Source organism: Centroberyx affinis, unplaced genomic scaffold, assembly GCF_046629955.1.
Source record: "Centroberyx affinis isolate AG114_WGS23_722 - 3 ecotype Tasmania unplaced genomic scaffold, CSIRO-AGI_Caff_v1 ptg001770l_1, whole genome shotgun sequence".
NCBI lineage: Eukaryota > Metazoa > Chordata > Actinopteri > Beryciformes > Berycidae > Centroberyx > Centroberyx affinis.
In genome coordinates this window covers 97,233-119,725 of record NW_027280165.1, presented here as the reverse complement: position 1 = coordinate 119,725, position 22,493 = coordinate 97,233, and the positions used below count along the sequence as shown (strand labels likewise).

The 22,493-nt window shown below is 43.6% G+C and overlaps 1 protein-coding gene across 4 annotated transcripts in view; it reads left to right on the top strand.

Moving 5' to 3' along the window:
* The window catches only part of trim44 (tripartite motif containing 44), a 56,875-nt gene extending 35,609 nt beyond the window's left edge, over window positions 1-21,266 (top strand). For 3 of the 4 annotated variants that reach the window (XM_071529148.1, XM_071529146.1, XM_071529147.1), the window contains exon 5: window positions 19,780-21,266. In XM_071529148.1, coding sequence (XP_071385249.1) covers window positions 19,780-20,127 — 348 coding nt within the window. In that variant the 3' untranslated portion in view covers window positions 20,128-21,266. The remainder of the gene's footprint in view (window positions 1-19,779) is intronic. The other variant, XM_071529149.1, reaches the window with a different exon arrangement.
* The last annotated feature ends 1,227 nt before the right edge of the window (window positions 21,267-22,493 follow it).

Sequence of the window (22,493 nt, the reverse complement as noted above, 5' to 3'; positions counted from 1 at the left end):
TTCAGAGACTCATTCTCATTCTCTGTGAGACTTTGTTATTAAAATGAAGGTTGAATTAGGAAATATTCCTATCTGCCACAAAACACGCTTTGAAGTAAAGGCCCTTTAGATGGACAGGATGCTCTCTTCTTCTTTTTTTTTTTTTTTTTTTTTTTTTTCGCTCTAACAATCTACCTGTGCTTCCAAAAATCAAACAAAGACAAATAGAACCTTCATATTCAATTATAGCATTGATATTGTGGTGCCGGTTGCTTGTGGGAAAATATATTTCCTCTTTGGAGTGTAAATATTGTCCCTTCCTTTTATCAGCAAAGAAAGTCATGGCCAATGCTGGAGCACTGTGCCAAAATGCAATATGTCAGTGATTGGCCAGCCAGTATTATGACTCCTACGCTCTGGAGCAGATGGCAGTGAGCTTGTACCCCAGGGTGGGATGGAGCTAATAGTCTGCCCTTGGTCAAGGTTAACCTCTACACCCCTACACAGTACACACACACACACACACACAACACACACACACACACACACACACACACACACACACACACACACACACACAAAACCCTATAATTATTTCCAAAGTCCTCCATTTTGCCCTAAAATGCAGCGGGTGCAGAATCTACTCTAGCTGGGAGAAGGGCGTTGAAAATCGTCTGGTTGGAAATGTCACGCTGTCATGATGGAACACTGGCAGGAGGAACAGTTTGCGAAGGGGTTAGTAAAGGTCATGTGACTTGGGTAGAAAGAAACAAGGGGGATATTCGGGATAGCTTCATGTTTGGATATATGATGTATGCTGGGCAGTGGAAGGCTTGAAAGTGAAACAAAGAGAGAGGTGAACGGGAGGTGGAGAGATGAACCCCCAAGTGAAACGGATGGAGAGGGAGAAGAAGAAGGAGAAAGAGGGAGAGATTTTGTAGGATCAGGCAAGGAATGGATGTTTAGGGTGATGTGCAATGGGATCCAGACAGCAAATTGATTATGGAGCAGAAACACTAATCCTCTGTCTGAGCCCCATATCGCTGCCATAGAGACAGCATCCCCACAGGACCACAATCCTGCACCCACACCCGTCTCTGCTCCACGTCAGTTCATCAATAGAAACCCCCCCTTCGCTCCCCGAGCCTCTTCACACAGGTATGCCATGGCTGCCAAGATCCATCCTCTGAATATAAATCTTCCTTCTGGCTTTAATGTGATGCATCGCAAATTTCACTTTCATTCCTTGAACCCCCCCCCCCTCCCCCCTACTTCACCCTGTGTGTGTGTGTGTGTGTGTTTGGGTGAACAATCCAGATAGCCAAATCAGAACCATATTTATTATCTGGATCTGATCTAGCTGTTGCAGTCTCTTCGTAAACCTGGTCATATTTAGCCTGTGCTGTGTGTGTGTGTGTGTGTGTGTGCAAATGTGCCTGCGTGTGAGTGCATAGTATTTTATGGAGTATTATGAAATTCAATGTCTATTATTAAATTAATTATGAACAGTTATTAAATTTAATGAATCAAATTTAATTCATAACTACAGTTGCTTTCTCTCTCATACCCTCCATGCACACACACGCACATGTACACCCACACACACGTGCACACACACACACACACACACACACATTCTTTTACCTTTCTCGCACCACTTGAACCACTGACACGCACATTGATTTGGTTTCACATCTTGCTCCCTGAGCCCCGATGGTCTGACCCCTCAATGATCACAGACAGGGCTATGGCACATCAGGAGTCACCATAGTCACTGATCAATAGAGGAGAGCGTCTCCTACTGTCTACACACACACACACACACACACACAGGAAGGGCGAGGAGAAAGGGCATGAAAGCTGCAGCAAAGCTTTCACAAAGGCAGTTTTATGATGCTCTCTTGAGGGAATGTATGTGTGTGTGAGAGAAAAAGAGAGACGCAAAAACACTGAGACAGTCAATGAGAGAAAAAGAGATGTACACCAAGGAATTCCAGCCATTGGATTTGAATTTGCGTTTCTGTCGGGAAACTTATTTTTGTTAGACATGCAGGAGTTTTTTTGTTTGTTTTGTTTTTTGGCTTCTAAGACCAAGGGTTTAGCTTGTGAGTTTTGGTCTATCCAGTGATTTTGTTAGTCCTTATGATGCAGCCAGTCCAAATGCAACATTTTTTGAAGCACCGTGATCTTTGAGTGAGGTCTTGTCAGGATTAGAGCTCCCTGTTTGCTTTGCCTTCTGATATGAGCCTTCCCTTTCTCCCTGTTGCTCTTTGCGTGTCTGCCATATCCTGTCGTCCCGACCGTATAGAGAACAGAAAACAAGACGGGAGAGGCCTTTAAGAGGAGACTCTGCCAAAAGCAAAACTAATATGCTGAAAAATACACCAACGCCTGTCAGTTTAGTTGGTCGTTTTCCAGCAGTCAGGTTGTTACATGGCTTTTTTCTTTTTGGTCCATTTAGGCAGATTTTCAAAGAAATGCGAGCAGATTGTAATAGCCTACTTGATACAACTTAGATGTAGTTCTGTGTATTGTAGTGGGAAATCAAGACAGTATATTTATACGAGGCAATTCATACATCATCTTTTCACAATGGATGATTGTGTAATAATTTCATGAACAGTTAGATGCATTTTTTATTAGACCTAAATAAAACACACTTTACAGTCCTATAAGAGGGTTTCCCTTCCAAAGGAAAGTATTGGAAGTACTGACTTCATCTAATGCTGGCCCAACAACTGGATGAATGCGTGACACAGGAGTGAGACGTCGAAAGCTGTGCAGCACATGTGGATTGTAATGGGCCTATTTACACCCACATCCTGCTTTAAATTCTTTTGAAAATCTGCCTGTTTATCTGTATTAGGTTTAGTTTAGCTGCACATACAAATGGTAAAAAACAGAGAAGAGAAGAAATGCAAACTGTGAGTTAGACAGAGAAACCCCAAGGGGCTTACTGTTTAAAAACATCGCACCCCAAAAGAAGAAAGAGAAAATGATACAAGGGTATAAGGGGAATGGTTCAAAAACAGCACACTGCATAAATAACAAATGAGGGAAATAAAAATAGGCTAAAATAGCCCTGATGCAAGTGAAGTCAGCATGAAAGTAAGCATTAGTCGTCAATGACATCATCTTCTCTCCATAACAAAATGCCACCACCAAAAACCGCAGTAACTTCAGCCGGAGCAGTGCGTTGGCTCACCGCTCTGTCAGTCAATACCACTTTTTGATCAGCGGGTCCAAAAGCAGATAAACCATCTGAATCAACAAGAGTGAAAGCCTCGTGCCGTGTAGAAAGTCTGCTTAGCGAGAGCGACGGAGGCCTCCCGAGCATATAAATCACGCAATGTAATCACACTAATATGATAAGGCCCGCTGGGGAGCGTGGCACTTCTAATTACGATACCGGGTCCCTCCATTCATTGCTCCAATCACTCACGTCTCTGCCGTATCTCAGGGGCCCCGGTCCCCTGCCTCCCTCGCTTTATCATGCATGGCCCCGAACACACAAACACACACACACAGCTGGAAAGCAGGCAGGTTCTTTCTCCCTCTCCTTCCTGTCTATTCCTTTCTCTCATTTACATGTTTTCTCTCTCTCTAGCATGCATACGTAAATTTATACATATAAGTAAACCCACTGAACAATCTTACGTTGATTAGACGTTTAAAACACGTCTAAATGGCCCATAGCCGTCTAGGCGACGTTGAAATCATGTCTTTTGCTCAGTGGGAATGTGCTTTCCACTTTCTTCACATCGTATTGTGGATCTGAAGACTCTGACGCTGATCCCCACAGCACGTTCTCTGCTTTATCAGGCATTGAACTTGAGGTAATCTAGCATGACATTCAACACATTGATTAGAGAGGCGCTTTAAAAACATGAAACATGAAAGACTCAACAGACTGAGATGAGTTAAATAACAATAAACAGTATGTAATGATGTTCAAATGATGTGCTAGCAATAGTTTTCTTTAGATGAATCAGATGTGAAATTATAACTAATGATGTACTACTTGGTTAAAAATATAATAACATGCACAACTTAATGTAATTTAATAAATCTTTTACTCATTTTGTCAAGGCTTATAAACTTTCATTTTTCTGCTGGAACCACTCAGCTGTATCATCGTATGAACCAACACAGACACACAAACACATGCACACAGCCTCGCACACAGCTGGGTTCACAGCCATACATCCTCATGTTAGTGGAAATCGTGCACTCTGGTGCCCCTCTGGTGGCTGGCACTTAACACCACATGGTAATTTGAAGAAATGACTTCTTGACGCTGGTGTAGCGGCACTCTATCTGTGTCTGAGCTGCTTGCCCTTCACTGGGTCAAGTAGATGGGCTGAGTGAGGCAGGGATGGGGGGGAGGGGGGTGCGAGGGGGACCTGGCTAGAGGACACGGGGCAGAGCCTGGAGATGAAGGGATGGAGAGAGGGAGCTGGGTTTCCTCTAATGAAATATTTACATTCCCTGGTGCAAAGGGAGCCACTACAGGGCCTCTCGCTTCCCAACCATGCCGTTTCTCTTCTGTGTGTGTGTGTGTGTGTGTGTGTGTGTGTGTGTGTGTGTGTGTGTGTGGTTGAGCATGTGCACATGCGTGCCTCAACATGCCCTCATTCAATAATTTATGATGTTTCAGATGGAAACATCTGTATCTGCCTGTGTGTCTCTATGTATGCATGTGTATAAGACTGCTTTCTGTGACCATGTTCTATATCCCCCTCATTATACCTCTAACCCATCTCTCTCTCTCTCTCTCTCTCTCTCTCTCTCTCTCTCTCTCTCTCTCTCTGTCTCTCTCTCTCTCTCTCTCACCCCTCTCTCTTTTCCTCTGTCTTCCTTTCTCTTACTCTCTCAGCCATTTCCATTCCACAGGGGTGGATCTCAGGTCCCAAATGAATGCAAAGCACACACTCACAAACAGACAAATAGAGAGACATGCATTTAGATGATAAGAGACTATAAGCATGCATAATTCATACCACATACGCAATGTTCTTCTGGTTTAAGACGTCACACGTTTTTTCTCAGAGGCACACTTTATAAAAATATGAACACCGCTGTCTCTGTGAGTGCAGCCTGTGTGCACACGCGCATGTGTGTATGTGTGTGCTTGCATGTGTGTGTGCTTATGTGTGTGCCCATGTGCGCATTCGGGCATGTGTGTTGCATGAGCGCAGTGGGCACTCACATCAAACAGCAGGTTTTTGGAAGCACGGGGAGACTGGTGTGTGCAGAAGCTGTGAATCCGTGTGTGTGTGTTTGTGTTTCTGTTACGTTTGTCTGTTGTGATGACTAATGGCAGTTATTGTTCCCTCTCATGGTTTACCTGAATACAAATAAGGTAATTTACCTACAAAAAACCCTCCGATAAGCATCGCAATTTTGAGTTGGGGCTGCCTTAGCGCTATCCATTTATTTTACTTTTGTATATGGGAGCTACTTTAAAAGCATCTGAACCTCCCAATGAAATATGATGGTTCAAAGAGCAAGTTTGGGAAATGGAAGCTGTCTAAATGAATAGACCTTTAAAATGGGGAGTATGAATCATGACTTTGTACTGCTTGTCAAAATATGAAACGGACATGACAGGTATGAATGTATTTTCAAACAGAAACCTCTTCCTCACCTATTGGATTTGACTGCAAAGGAGGTTGCCACCTGATAAGTTTGATTTTGAGTTAAGCTACTGGATTTTTTTGTTGTTCGGTGATTTCATGGGCCTGTGAGGGCTGGGGACACTGTGTCGAGAGCTTTGACCAGAGCTTTGAGAGTGCGTCTTGTATTGATCTGCTGTGTAGATAGATATGAGCGCTGTGCCTCGTGTGATGTGTAGCTGTCCATGATCCCAGAGAGCAAAGAGGAGGCGTTAAGTGTCTGTGATGCATCTGAGAATATTACAGTGCAGCAGAATCAGGTTACTGCTGTGTTTGTGTTGATGCTCTGAGCCAATAGTACCTATGAATAATGGATTGTTAATCCATGTGTGTAAAATACATCTCTTTCTCTCTCTCTCTCTCTCTCTCACACACACACTCTCTCTCTTACACACAAACACACATTCTCTGTTTTTGACTCTCAAACACCCTTTCTCTCTTTCTCGCTCTGTTTTGTGTGCATAGGTGTGTTTGTACTGCTATTTGTAGTGTGTGTGTGTGTGTGTGTTGAAGTGACTTTTTTCAGAGATCAGCATGTCAGCGTAGTCACTTTATACCTTGAGAAAGGAGTGATTGTCAGTTTTGTTCTGCTGACATTGAAAAGCGGGTATGAGAGAGGGATTTAACAATTTAACAAGGAGCACCACAAGACTCGGCTTTAAATATTCATATTCGTTGAACTTCCCCTTTAAGTATTAAAGAAGGCTAGATTTAACACAGACTAATGGGTTGAGAACCTTTGCAATTTACATTTCATATATCAGGATAATGCTCTTATCCAGGGGGACGTCCTGCAAGTGAAAATGGAACATTTGTATGTTACGATCATTCCAAGCCGCCGAGTAATGAAGATGTGCAAGGGACAAAATGGTACTAAAAAAAGAAAATGACAAAGGCATGGTGTTTTTAGTGGCGAATTTGGGAAATAGAATAAAATGGAGCGCAGGTATAGTGGTGCGAGGCTGGGGGGAGATGAGGGTGAGGTGTAGCCTGTAGAGATGTATTTTCACTACACCAAGGAAGATGTGAAGTGACTGCTGAAGAGGAAGGAGAAAAAACGGGGGGAAATACAGTAAGCTTTCTGGGCAGGTTGGTAATGCAGAAGGGAAAGGCATGAAAAATGAAAGAGAGCGTGGCAAATAATATTTCAGAGGGCTCCAGTGCACAAGACGGCAACAATAGGTTATTCTCCAATAGCAAACTTCACCGAGCTTCCTGGTATGAACATTTTGTTATCTTTTCCAGCGGTCCATATTTTGTTATATCTGCTTCAAGAAATACCCTTCCTGATAACCTTGTATTATCTAATATGTAGCTCAGTGTTGAACATCCTACGTCCTGTAGACTGAGAAACCATACCAGTTTTCTTTTCCTTCACTTCTTCCCTTCTTTTACTGTCTCCCAGACAGTAAATTTAGACCGAACATGTCATGTTTATGTCATGCCATAAAACGTGTTGATGTGTTATTATCTACTTCACTATTTATGAATACAGAACTGAGTTTATGTGCCGTACACCTCCTTTTTCCAGCCTGTCTTATTAATTTTTGCTCTCTGCACCTGCTCATTAAATTAGCCACCCAGTTTTCTCTAGCTGTCCCATCTCATTTAATAATCTCATTGTCACAGCAGCCTCTGTGGTTAGTCTGTTCTTTTAAGAGGAGGAATAGAAATAAATAAATCCAAATGTGTTAATTACAGCACACTTTTTCCTTCTGGAAGTGGATACCTCTGGGGGGGGGGGGGGGGCGGTGTGCGTGTGCATGCAATTATATGAAAAAGAAGGTGACAAGGCAAAAAGAACTGAGAAGAAAGGGATTGAGAAAGTACGCTGTGGAAGGAGCTACACAGACAGCTGCATCAAGGCTGAAGATGTTAGGTGATATTGTCTGTTTTCTGACTCCATCACATGCCACTGCACATCTGGAGGGATGTGTCTCTGTTGCCGTGGTGATGAGATGATGACTGAACCTTCTACTTCCAATTCTGTTATAGACTATGTTTTACCAGTAAGTCGCACATCGTGCCTACCGCCTCTCAGATGAAAATCACTGTAAAGCACAGCCTCTCTTGTTATTTTGATTTTTATAAAACTTACCCATTGTGATAAAAAAAAGCCACATTTTCAGTAGATTCATCCCTGTATTGGGAGATTTTTATTTAAGACAATAATATCCTTATTTAAACAGTCAGAGGTATTGATTTATTGGGTATTGTCAACTTAAATCACCTCTGTTGACCCATTGCTGACAACTGCTAATCAGGCAGTTGCTAATCAGTCTGACAGATTGGAGACACGTTGTAGGCAATCTGCAAGTCTTTCTGCTTTGTGTAAGAGTTTTGTTTGCATTTGAGAATAACATATTATTTGGTTTGGGTAAGGCTGACTTGACATACAGGAACTGGACTAAGCAATTAGAGCTCCCTCCTATCCTGTCTTGTATCTTGTCTAGGAATTACACCCATTTACAAACAAGAGAAATAGGTTATCTGGAAATTCTTTGCATATTCTCTCTCTCTCGCTCTCCCTCTCTCTCTTTCTCTCTCCCTCTCATTCATTGGTCTATTTACAAGGCAGATTGTCACAGGGGATCTATGGAGAAAACTATGCCTTGCACCCTCTCGCGCATGCAATGCACCCACACATGCACACAGGTAAAAGAGCTCAAAAGATGTCACACTGTGTATAAACATTCATTATTCATTCTAAAACCACACAAAAGGACAAAACGCATGCACACACAGACACACACACACACACACACACACACACACACACATACTGTAGCTATGGTAATTAGGGGAAAGAAGAAGACTGTCTCTCCATACAGACAGGAAGACAGATACACACATAGACAGACACAGTATCCGTCTGTCCCCCTCACACTCTCTCATGCACTATGTCCCCTTTAACCACACATATACAGACACACACACACGCACACACACACCACAGCATGGTAGCCTTGGGGTAGAATTACAGGTCTGATTTCAGCTCTGTGGAGATGTAGGAGGATGATAGTGGCAGGCTGAACCGCGGGGTGATGAATCAGTGCCTTATCAAACCTCTGGCCCTCGGTATGAACTGTCAACACAGAGACAGGGGAGCCACAGCATCATCACATAATCACACCTACACATACTGTACAGCAGGCTTATGAAACTCAATTTGCCCAGTGAGCGATTAGACCAATCAGAATGCTGATTATGCTCTGCTCATGTCGCTAAATCTCCGAACTGTGCGGAGATGTTAATTACAGTAGAGAGACCGTTATACACAAATCAGCAAAGTTGAAAGATAGAAAGATGGCTGTAAGCCTAACCCTTGTATTTTCCGCTGCATTAATGAGCAAAATACGCTTATTTCCTTGTACCAATATATCTTATCAACTACCCATGTTTGGATATCTCATTCATGCTCATTTTAAGTTTAACTGATTGATGTATGAATTCATGTCAGATAAATGTTGTTGCTGGAGTGCAATATGCTTATAAGTAGTAGCTTACCTACGTGCTACCCTTACCTTACCTACGTGCCTAAATAAGTGAATAAGCCACAATTTAGTATATTCTTATGTTAGTAGCACCTTGGCATATTGTATTTCCAGGCTAAAGTTGAGCTTGGATAGGATGTTATTTGAGTTAGAACATATCCTGTTGCTGATTGGGTATTATTTAGAGTAGTAAAAGCTGACAATTTAGATTAGATTCATGTATATAATTGAGACCTGATACCTTGCTTTATTGCTTCCCTTTATTGTAACACCACCCACGCACACCTACACACATTTATACACAGTGGTCAGACAGCCCACCTTTGCTGTATTGCTCATAACTTGGATTACTGCTGGTTTTCTATCCTACCAGTCAAGTCTAGTCTAGTCATGTTAATTTATATAGCAAAGGACTTAACATACCATCATACATGTCATCAAATACTACACCACAGGCATACTACATCATACACTACATCATATACCATATACTATACCATACCATACATACCAAGGACCAGGATTGAGAACCACGGCTTTACTACGCATACAAACACACACATCACTCGCAAACATCTCCCTTCCACCTCCAGATCTTCCCACACTGCTCCACACATGCATCCAGACACGTCTCGGCACGCAGTTGACAGCTCGGAGGGGTGGATGTCGGGACACTCTCCCTCCCCCAGTCCCTCCCTCTGTCCCTCCACTCAGTTATCCCCCCAGCCAGAGGGCGAGGGAGGGAGTGTGTGCAAAGGTTGTCGTTGGCATGTTTAATTCAGCAGTCGCACGACGAGCCCTGTCACCATGTCGATTTATGGTACTGGCTATAGGGAGGAATGGGGAGGTGGGACTTAACTACCCCAGGATTCTAATGGGAGATTTAACATGCGCAAAATCACCTTCACTAATCCGACGTTCTGTCAAGGGAAGGATATGGATGAATAATGACTTTATTTTTTTCCAATCGGTATCATATTTGCATATTTAGGTTTTCCTGGAGGGTGTAGGACCTTACAGTTGATGGTCATTGATCATTAATCAAAATTGCTTTAACTGTATTAAATATTGATTTCTGTTAACTTTGTCCACAAATGGAGAGACATATTAGCATGTGTTAAGTAGAAGTTTTGTTTTGTATTCACCTGTGAGTACGGAAAAAGATTGTTTTGTATCCAATTGCCGAGGATGGACAGGCCTCTCGGTTTTCTAAAACAATGAAATTGCTTCCTGTCTTCTGATGATGAAATATCCTATAGGGGCATATCACCTCCAGGAGATGGAATGCTTTTATGACTGATGTTTTACAGGATACATTAGTACACATAAAAGTTTATTAGTCAGCCAGCACTGGGGAGCTGTCAAGCCCTGTGACTGTATTTCACTGTGTTGCAATGCTGCATCTTATGCTCCTGCTGCAGGAACATAACAACAAATTCCAGTTCACACTAATGAAGTCAGAACGAGTCTCAGTTTATGCAGAGCTGTCTGTAAAGTCCGATGGTTATACATTAGCATTATCGCTTAAAATTCAGGGGGGCCGGTTTTATTGTGGAGATCATAACTGTCAGTTTCATCTTTTTTTGTTTGTTACAGAGGGAGTTAGTCTTTGCGGTATTACTTTGTGGGGGAAATCTGCCATTATTCCTCTGTGTATTTAACATTCTGGAGAGGAAAGGGAGAGGGCTGAGGGATGAGGCGTATGAGACTTTTATCAGGCGAGATGAGAGTTGTGACAGTCTGGAGCCCAGGTTTTCTGGGCTGTCTGTCTGGGTGTCCTTCAGACTGAGGGCTTGGATGACAGGACTTGGATGCAAGGGAGGGGGGAGTGTTCAGATAACAGAAGGCTTTGCCTAATAGCCAGGCTGTTCTCTGTTGCTCTCTCTCTCTCTCTCTCACACATACACACACACTTTTTTCTCTTTTTCTCTCCTCCTCCTCCACTTCTGTGGCCATATGTCCCTCCGTCTCTGATCGAGCAGAGAGGGTGGAGACGGAGGAAGAGTAATATCCGTAATATCGTCGCTCCAGTAAGGCGTAAACAGACTCTGAATTGTAAAGTGTCTCCAAAGTATATTCCAGATTCCAGGACGGCGCGTCTGGGCACCTGGGCAGTTCACTGATGGAGGTGGCGCCGGTATTCTGCAGTTAGAGGAGGGGGAGGCGGGAGAGAGGCAGAAAGGGGGCCGCTCTGCCAGCCTGCCAAGTGTGTGGGCACTGCTGTGACCAGTCAGTCTTCATAATGGCTGTCTGGCCCTGGGACAGAGCCAGCCCAAGGCATCACATGACTAGCTATGCAGATCAGACCAGGAGGGATTCCCTTCAGCAAGCATGGATTGATGGCTCCTATGGTGACGACAAGGGGCAGAGAGGGAGGGACGGATAGGGGGAAGGCATTAGGGGCATGGGTGAGCGGGGGAGGGATGGGAAGAAGAAACAGAGGAGGTGAGGAATAGCAGAAATAGGAGATTGGACAAAGAAGAAGATAAATTGCAGAGACGTTGGAGTCAAAATAGAGGGGGGACAGAGAAGGCAGAATGTGAGATGGTTTAAGTAAGAAGGAGTATGGGGACAGCGTAGGCTCTCACTATTTATTACCTGCAAGCTATTGATGTGAGCTTTCCGAAGGCTAGATAAGTTTATCTCTCTCCAAAGTGTTTTCTCTCCCTCCCTCCCTCCCTCCCTCCCTCACTTGTCTGGGCTTGAGTTTCAAACTTCAAAGGAGTATTAGATACTACAGAAATTTCAATTTAAGCCAAAGAAATAATATGCTTTTAAAGTTTGAATGTTTTTAAACAAAAAACTGGGTAATAGAAGTTTTGCTCTGATTGACAAGTAGGCTATCACACTAAACCACACAATGGGTCCCAGCACCTGGCTTTACTGGTAGTGTACAACTGACTGGTTGTACACTACCAGTCAAAAGTTTGGACACACGCATTTGTCTTTATTTTTACTATTTTTCACATTTTAGAATAATAGTAAAGACATCAAAACTATGAAATAACACAAATGGAATCATGCAGTGACCAAATGCAGTGTTAAACAAATCAAAACCATCTTATATTTTACATTCTTTAAAGTAGCCGCCCTTTGCCTTGATGGAAAGGCAAAGGCTTCATACATCGGCATCAACTTATATTAACCTTATATTTGTCTAAGAAACAAATTAGGAACACATTTCAATCATTTAAGCACAAGCCTTTAGATCAAAATGGCTTTAATAATGAAAAACATAGTGCATTCAATCAGGTGTGTCCAAACTGTTGACTGGTAGTCTAGGCTTTGTTGCCCAATTTACAGCTATAATGACTTTACACAATCTTGAAACTTAACGTATTCACTTATACAATGTTTTTTTAGGCCCTTTTCACCATATGCTAAAGTTTACCATTCTCACAGTGCTGACCATTTGGCGACCCCTCGCCAGCCTCGGTGCAGTAGCTTGTCGAAGCTGTTTAGAGACCGAGCCATATTCCATCTGTCCTGGCCCGGGACTGTGACCTGAAACTCAAGTCAGCATCTGTGAAGTTGTGAGCAGCACCACTCAGACACAGGTCCTGTTTCTCTCACAACGAAACCCCGGATTCATAGCCCTTAATTTGCGTGGGGGACTGGACCTTATATCGCATCATAAACAGAGCGGGCAGTAGAGCATCGGTGTGTCCTTTATCTTATTTTATGAACGCCCATTCGGTTGCTTCATGGATCTTAATCTTTATGTTCCCTACTTAGCTTTACAAAGGGAAAGCAGTGGTGTTTGTAAGTATGGCAAAGGAATAATGCCAGAGAATGAAACAATTGTCCTCTGATGTTGAAACCCCATGTTAATAGACTATATCCAACTTGTCTGTCTTCTCTCTGCTCTCCTCTTCCTTTGTTATACAGTGGGGAAGTATTAAGGTGATTCCATTATCTCCTCTTTCCTCTACTCCATGGGATCTTCTTAGTCATTCATTGCCATTTAATTGCTGGCCAAGAATATAATGACTCAAATGAAAATTGAAAGACAGGCTAGTAGTCCTATATGCTTACTCAGGGGTGTGCTATATGCAGGGTAATTGTTGATCGTCCGATTACATCTCAGTCAAGAGGGGCTTTTAAGGACGTCTTATGGTGTATTTTTCCCCCTACTTGATGTTAGTCCGTGTACAGCGATCCCCGAAGCGAGAAACAACAGGGATGCTTTCTGTCTTCATGTTTAGCTCAGTTTTAATTTCACACTCTTAATTAATGAGCAGTTTTATTTTTGTGGCCTACATGCACGGGATTGCTGCAACTCTCCTCAATTCATTCCTCAATTGCCCCTGTGGCCACAGCGATTGTAAAATCACTAAATGAGCCAATGTAAGATTGACTCTTTACGGTGGTTAATGCTCTTATCTGAATAAGTCTGCATTAATTCCTCTGAATGATTAACGGCAGGTACCGGTGTCGGAGTGAGCAAGAAATTAGTTCACGGAGGGATAACGGTATTCATCCAACTCTTCACACCTGCTGCAGCACAGACAAGCCTGTATGATTATTCTGATTGGCTGAGCATCAGCACACTATTTTATTCTGCATCACTGACCTTTCCGCCTGACGGTTCACAGCCCGCATGCAGGAGGAGGAGGCATCCTCAGGATAATATATGCAACATGTAGTGAGTTGACTGCACGCAATTCTTGGGTGAGTGGAATGCACTGCACTTCCCGATGTACATTTTAAGATAATGGCATTCATGAACATGAGTTTGAAAGGGGGCCTCTTGATGCGGTACATCTGGTGGATGATGAGATGGATTTATCCTTGCCTGTGCCATTTTGCTCTAATAAATAAGATGCAGTGCACAGAAAAGGTCATATTAAACAGCCCCTGGCTCTCTGTCCCCAGTACCATGATGCATTGCCTGTTGGTCTGTTGGCTGCTTTTAACTTCCTCCATGAAGTAATTCAAGTCTTTCACACAGCATGGAAACACCACAAGGTCTAGCATTGTTTCCCAGGGTCAGGTGATCCCAGTGAATAGTTAGAATATGCCACAAGTCACCATTTCCTGATTGAGAGAGGATGACTATCACTGTTTACAGCAATTACGTAGTCAGATGTGTATCATATGATGCTGGCCTCTCCCTTTATTGACTTGGAGTGTAACGGGGCAGGCAGCTTTGTTTCACTCTCCTGCACTGATCTCCAAGCTTTAAGATACAATCAGCAATTCATTTCATCTAAATGTTGGTCTAAATGGGTAGATTTGGGTGTATTTGAAGACTTTCATCCCAAAATGAGATATTTGAAAAAAGTGACTACTTCTTTTACTAAATAATTGATAACATAAATACAATTTTTTAATAAAAGCAGGTAACTCTTTTTTTTAGGCTGATTTGATGATGAATGATTTTTTTTCCCCAAATAGATATGCTGCATTGTGTTCTTTATTTACAAAAATCTCTTAAGCCCAATAAATCACAATGTATACAAAGCCAATAGTGTGGCAGCAGTAGCTCAACAGAGGGTACCGCGTTGCAAATACAGATTGGGGCTGTAAGGTAATTTTACCGAAGGATTTATTGCTAAAAATGCCCAAGGAATTTTGTCAAGCAACAGCAGCGTGGATTAGTCAATCTCCCATCACTTGGAGGAATGGCAATGCTGCGGTTGTTTTAACAGCACTGTTTGTTTCAAGGCTTATTACTAACATCACTCATCCCTACGTGTCTGTGCTTTAGAGTGTGTGTGTGTGTGTGTGTGTGTGTGTGTGTGTGTGTGTGTGTGTGTGTGTGTGTGTGTGTGTGTGTGTGTGTGTGTCACAAGTGGCTGAAATTTTTGCAGAAGGGGTAAAGGTTCCAGACAGCCTTTTTGTCAATGTATTCTGCTCCTGTGTAGGATCCTGAGCCCACCTATCATCTGAAAAAAAAAAATTAATTGTATTCAAACTGAGCAAATCCAATCATCTAATTTTTTTGCCAATTTTAATTTTGTCATTCACTGAACAAGAAAAAAGCTGTTGGCATGTATCACAATTCATATAATGACAATATTCAGCAAAACGAAATGCAATGTGTTGCCAGTTGCTAACTTTCTCTTGTCAGTTTTTATTTTCATCACCGTTATCCCCTTTGTCACTTCAGGTTAGCTAGCTGAAGCTAATTAGATAGATTGCAAGTTGTTGTCAAAGTTTGGGTTGCGGAGCAGCAAGAATGATGTAACTCTCCCTGCACCCTTTGAGCTCTTGCTCTCTGTTCCTAGCAACGCTCACAGTGGGAGAAAACAGCGTCCCGTCTGAACACACTCTTATTAAAGCTGTGACAATGGAGTTTGTGATAGACACTCCTGAAAAATTGATTACAATCTCACGGCTCCCACATTTACACGGTGCCTCTCCCGCTCTTGTGCATCGCTGTGTCTGAGCGTCAGCAGCAGTCTTTAATGAGGATGACGTCACTTCCGGCCGACTTCTCCAGCTCTCCTCCTGTTTCTGCTTTCTTTATGCATTTCTCTCCCTCAAGCTGTGAGAGGATCTGTCTTTCCCTCCCCTCTCTGTGTCACTCCCTTGCCCTCCTCATTCTCGCTCTCCACATCTCCTCTCATTACGACACATCCACATCTCAAATTCTAGTTGGCAGGACCATCGCAGTGCAAAGTGTTGGCAGATCACAGGGGGAGAGCTCTTAATGAAAGGTGTGTGCAGGGGCTATTTCTAAATTACACATTTCTAGAGAGGCTGTCAGATGAAAGGAAAGAGAATAAATCCATTGAGAGAAGAGCGGGAGTTGGCAGACAGATAGCAGGGAGGAGGATGTAAAACCTTGCAGGACAATGGCCAATTAGATCCAGTAGAGCATTAGCTCAAAAATGGCAAATTACTCATAATACCCTACAGTACGTTCCTCTATTTTTTTTTAACAGTGGATCATCATCTCCTAATCCCTTACTCTCTTTTCCTCTCTCTCTCATTCTCCATCCTCATATTCTCTTCCTCCTTCCCTCTTTCCCTTCTTCACTGCCTTATTTTACATCTTTCTTCTTTATCACACTCAGTCATATCTTGTCGCGAAGCTGTTTGTAGTGTTAAATCATCCCGGAGAAGCGACAAGTTTTACTTCATTAAGTAGAGGCAGAGTGCAGTGCTTCACTGGAGTGCAAGGGTAAGAGTCTGTCCTCGTGGGCTCTATCAATAACCATTAAGGATCCTCTCTCATTAGGCCAAACCTCATAGGCCCCCAGGGCTTGAGAAATGGGCCCTGCCATCTTATGTGATGGAGTACGCCTAGATGGCATCACCACTGTTTGGAAATGCAAATTACAATACTTATTTTCCCCTGCGGATGATTGCCACCACTGCTATGTACACAGAGTTCTCATTCAACCTCTTTGCTTAATCAAGAAGAACCTCACTCCCCTATCCTGTACCCCCCCGATGGCTCTTCACCTCTTCCTCTCTTTTCCTTCTCTCCATTTTTTCACACACACACACACACACACGCACCCACCAAACTCATTCAGCATGTCCAAGCTACCGCAGTATGATTATTCATACGGCAATGAGGCTGGATCAAGCTGGCGAGGCTGCAGTGGCAGCCACAGCATGATGGGAGAGTTTCCGGATGATGACTTAGGAGTCCTGCGGCTTCTCTGCCAAGAGCAGGGAATTCAAACTTAATCAGGGCAAGGACCCCTCCTTCCTCCATCTCTGAGAGCGCTCCATGGGGCTGAGGCCAAAAAAAGGGAACAGAATGAGATGGAGAGAGAGAACAAGAGAGACAAAAGTCAGAATCAAGGCAACATCATGCTTGCTTCCCTCTGGTTCTTCATGGGGAGCAAGTGATTTTCTTCCATGAGTGATAGGTTCGTTTTAGGGCTATTGGAGAAACTTTTCTTTTTTTACTCAGAGAGGAGACATTAGTAAGATTAGCTTTGTTTTACTCAATCAATCCTATCTGAACTCTTATCGTTCTCCCTCTCTCTGTCTCTCACATACACACACTTAAGTCCCAAACTGCCACACACCAAGGCTGTTGTCCATCCATCACCCAGCTATATGTTTCACTGATCCCCAGACAGTGAGCTCTCTCAGCCCAGCTTGCCCCTGTCCACAGGCCACGGTCACACCAAGGGGAGGAGGCAATGATTGGTCCTGATCAATAATACATCGACTGCATTAAAGCTTATAAATAAGTCATGGATGGAAAGAACCCGGAAAGTCATCAGGAAGACACTACCCCCCCCCCACACACACACACACACACACACACACACACACACACACACACACACACATGCACACGCACACACACACACACACACACGGTAAAGTGATCTTTTCCTTCGGCTAGAGGAGATGAACATAAAAAGAGGGAGAACAAAGGAAGGGTTTTAACTTGTAGGGAATATATCACCCACCCACTGACATTTTGTTGCGTGGTGAAGCTCCACTCTGTCTTTTCTCTGTCACTTACTCTCCCTCCCTTACCCCACCCACCACCACACACACACACACACACACACACACACACACACACACACACACACACACACACACACACACCGTACCCCCCATTCTCTCTCTCTCTCTCTCTCTCTCTCTCTCTCTCTCTCTCTCTCTCTCTCTCTCTCTCTCTCTCTCTCTCTCTCTCTCTCTCAAGTAATGGCCTTTTTCCTGCGGGTGGAATAAATAAGTTATTACATCCATGTGTCCTAAGGCTTAGCAAGGACTGTCTGAATATAAATAGTTCATTTGCCTCCATAGTGGAGGCCTCACTTTGTGCCATATGAATATATTTGTAATTACATTTTTTGTGAAGAGCAGGGTGACTGTTTTGGTTGACTGGAGATGCAAGATGAAATTGCCTTACACAAATAAGTCAACGTTTTACCCCAAACACCATCTCAGACAGGAGGGAGCTGTGTGAGAGCGCGTGCTTAGCTCAACAGAGACTTTCTGCTGTGCCGAGAACAAGAGCGAGCAGCCTGTCTAATGCTGTAGACGATTTGAATACTGAGCAAAATTGGTATGGTAGATGAAAGCGCACATGCTAACTTGGCCAAGATTTTGAATGGGAACAATACTTTTGAATTATTAATCTCTAAATCATTACATGCTAAAGTGAGATGCTGTAACTATACAGCATCTAACCCTGGATATATGTATGTGTGTGTGTGTGTGTGTGTGTGTGTGTACAATGTATATACGCACTATGCCAACATAATCACTTCTTTTGGCAGTTAATAAGCTGGCACTAGGTGCCAAGGTGTGTGTGTGTGTGTGTGTGTGTGTGTGTGTGTGTATGTGCACATGTATATGTACACACATGCACTAGTGTGCACTCATGCGTGTGCACGTTTGTGGCAGCTCTTTGATGAAATGTCCTGTTTTGAGTTTGTGCTGTGATGATGTGCTCCTCCTGGAGGTGCATGATGGGAGAGGAAGCAGCTCTTTGTTTGTGCCATCAGAAGTGTGTCAGAGAGGAATACTCAAGGAGCATCGCTCAGAAAGATGTTGCGGCCTGTTAACGGATGTGAAGCTTTTCTCCCAAAGACTGCGCTGCATACGCCATGAACAGGAAGAAAGAGGTTGAGGGGGAAGCAAGTGCTGGAGAGAAGCTTTAACATTGAGGCCGATACGCCTTTATTAAAGCCCGAAATCCCTCAAAAAAACTGCTGCCATTTGCACACACACAAACCTTTCATATCAAGTCTGATGCAAATTTATTCAGCCTTTTCTGAAAAAGTTCATGGGCAGAAAAATAAACAAATCCTCTGAAAGGTGAAGGGCAGCAAAATGCCTGGGTCTAGGCGTTTTTATTTTTCGTTTTAATAGGCTGATGCTAGGTTAGTTATCATAGCTAACACTAACAGAGTAGCATGTCTATCAGCAGAAACTATCATGGTAACGTAAACTAGGAACTAGCCTGGAAATTTTTCATTCCTTTTGTTAACTGTTTTGAGTAACCATTTGGGGGACAATCTCTTCTTTCCTGATTCTTGCTATTGGAGATGGCAGTGAGCATTCAGTAATACAAACCTACTGTCCAAGATTGTAGGAACCTATTGTATTCAAATATATTTTAATGCTGAAATTAAATGACATTGCTCTAAAGCACATTGAATTGCAAAAACACAGCCCAGTGCAGTATGTCTGTGAAGAGAAGAACACGCTGACATGTAGTCTTTTGAAATGGATGTGGTAGATCTGAGTGAAAAATCATAATAGAGAGAGCTGCTGTCTGTTACAGCCTCCAGTCTCCCAGGGAGGAGCAGTGCTCTGTCACCCTCACAAAGTTGTCCAATTAGAGGCTATGATTAGTGCAGACTGTCCCCAGTGAAATGGAATCTATCAGCCTGGCTCAGATTGCTACAGGTCCCTGCGATTTAGCAATCGCTTTGTCTCTGTCACTCCAGAGCCACTAATATAAAACCAACAGAATGGATGATTTCTACTTAAGGCGTACCTTGATTGAAGCTGATTACATTTCTCAAAGGTTTATTATATTTACATAATGTGCATGCATGGATGAGGGTGCGTGGGTGGGTGGGGTGTGCGTTTGTGTGGCTGTGTGTGTGTGTGTGTGTGCAAGAAAGACAGGGAAAGACAAGGGTTGGAGGACAGACAGATCTGATCTTTCTGTGTTTCTGCTGCGTTTCTTCCAGGCTGCCGGAGCCGAGGCGAGACCCCATGGACCCGCGGGACTACGGGGACGAGCCCGGGCCGTCGATGGGCCACGCCCCCTGATACTGGCGGTCCAGTGTCAGACCGCACCCACCTGTCCTTCAGTGTCCGCTCCACCCAGCTCTCCAGCCCTCTTGAGCGGCAAGGCCGGAGATCTCCATCTGCCGCCTCCCCCTCGCCCTCCTCGCCACCCCCCGCCCCCGCCCCCCCCCCCCCACCCTCCCCCTGCTGATGTCTGCCGGCAGCGAGCTGACCTTGAAGAAGGCTGCTGTGACAAATATGGATGGCCACGTCTTTTCTGCTCTCCAACTTTTTTAATTCCTCACTAGCTACTAACTTTCTTTAATTGAAGCACGCGAGTTCTGTGCAATCAATTACCATCAGGCTCAATTTCCACAGCCAGTCAGATCCTTGGCTGACTGGTGAGCCTGGCTGACTCAGAGAGGAGTCTGGGTAAGGCAGCCGAGCAGAGCATCTGTTAAGCCCAACAGATGTCAGAAATGGAAAATTCTGTGACATGGTGTGCTTCACTGTTCATTTATTCGCAATATCATTTTTTGGTCCTGTCATTTTGGCAAACATTCTGGACACACACACACACACACACACACACACACACACACACACAGAAAGAGAACATTTGTCAGATGCCACGATGCCTTACGTCACCGAGAGAATATACATTACAAAAGTGTTCTGGGTGTTTTACTGCGATTGTGAAAAAGGGAAACGTAAGAGTCTGTTCTGTAATCGTGTCTCTTGTGTTTTCCATCATCCTCCCGGTGCCTTGTTCTCTCCCTCTCTTCTCCTTTCTCTTCCTTGTACAGTACATCTTCACTCTCTGCCCCTCCCCGCCTGTTCTTTATGCCTGTCGATGTATGCAGTGCATGCCTGCTTGCGTGTGCGCGTGTTTGTCAGATCCATCATCAGAGGACATTTTGACACCCATTGATTGGTGAATGTTGCTGAGTCCATGTAAGGTGAAAATCGAACTGTAATTTGACTGTGCAAAATGGCACTCCCGCAATATCAGCATTCTATGTAATGTAAAGGCTCATTACTCCCGGCCAATCCGCAGTGTGAGACAGAGTACAGTCCAGATAAATGTATGCACTTTCTACCTTGGCCTACTCGATCATAGCTTTCAGTCATGACGCACTGCTGCAGGTGTGTATCAACAATAGTTTTTAATGTGATTTATTCTGTTGCCTTAAATTCTAAATTGAAAGTGGAGTCATCTATAATATGTGGGACATGTTTGACAACAGCATGACTTCAGCACTGTAGCACTGCACCGAGTTGCACTGAGAGTTGTATACCCACCCAGGGGAAATGTTGGTGTGTCAACAGCTTATTGAAATAATTCCAACAAACAGCTCAGTCTCTATTCTTGTGTAACAACAAAAACAACTGTCAGATGTTCCCTCTTATTTTTTGTCTATTTTTGTCTTAAATCTATAAATAAACAGGAGCCTATTTCTTAGATTGTATGTTGAACATGACATTCATATTTCCACTTTAAGAACAATTTCTACATGATTTGTGTCTTTCAAAACAAAACGAGCGGGTGAAGACCATCAATCATCCTGGACAGCGTTATCGGAAAACGCCGCTCACACGTGACAAAGGAGAGAGACCGGAGGAAGAGAGATGAAGTGGAGAAGAGAGGGGATAAAGGATTTCCAGTTTTCAAAATTCATAGCACATTCCCATCCAGATAGCACTGGGAATGGGAGAAAGCTCTGCGTACTTCACGATAGATGCATTTAAATACCGACTGCTTCTTGCCTACAGACCCACAACAAGCCAGAACCCACTTTCATCAACTCATGGCTGCGAAAACACCAAGTCTCACCCCCACTCATTTGGGTTATTTCCCTTTCCTCCTCTTGCCTTCTAAGAATCGCATCATGCAGCACACGTTGGCTTCACACCTGCTTTCAACCTGAGCTGAGACGCTCCATCGAGCCACGGATGCTTCCTCAGCAGTCCTTATCCCTTCGCATTGAGATATTGACTTAGAGAAACTCATTTAGCCGGTGGTCATGGCTATCAGGGTGGTAACACATGTGGGTTTGCATTTTCCCCTTTGTAGAAATAATGGGGCTTAATGACTTACTGTATGAGGCATTGATCCCCGGCACTCGTTGAGCCACTGCACATTGTCCAAGGACCAGAGCACTCAAACCCTTTTAGACTGTGTGTGTCTTTTTTTTCATGTGTGTGTGTCTGTGGCTAAATTGATTTAAGCCAACTGTGCGAAGGCAGAGCAAGATGGGGTCTCACATGCTATCAAAGGGAGGGTGCTTTCAGCAAATAATCATTATCCTGTCATCTGCGTTGCCTCTATCGTTGAGTCCAACATGATCAAAGAAATAATAACAAACCTGAGGGGGTACAATGTGCTTGTTGTCTGGGGAGGAAATGGAGAGGAGAAGATTGTCTGATCTCATTTAGCCAGGGAGACCACAAGGTTCCCTTTTTTCCACAACCAATTACACCTGCTCTCCCAGGTTCCGCTCACTTCGCTGAGCATGTTCACACACACGCACAAAGACACACACACACACACACACGCAAATAAACCGCCGTAAGACCTCCCCTTCCTGATGGGCAAAAGAGACAATTTGTGTATTTGTATTGACAGGAATTAATTGCTTCATGGGTTGTGAGATTGAATTGGTTACGTGACATG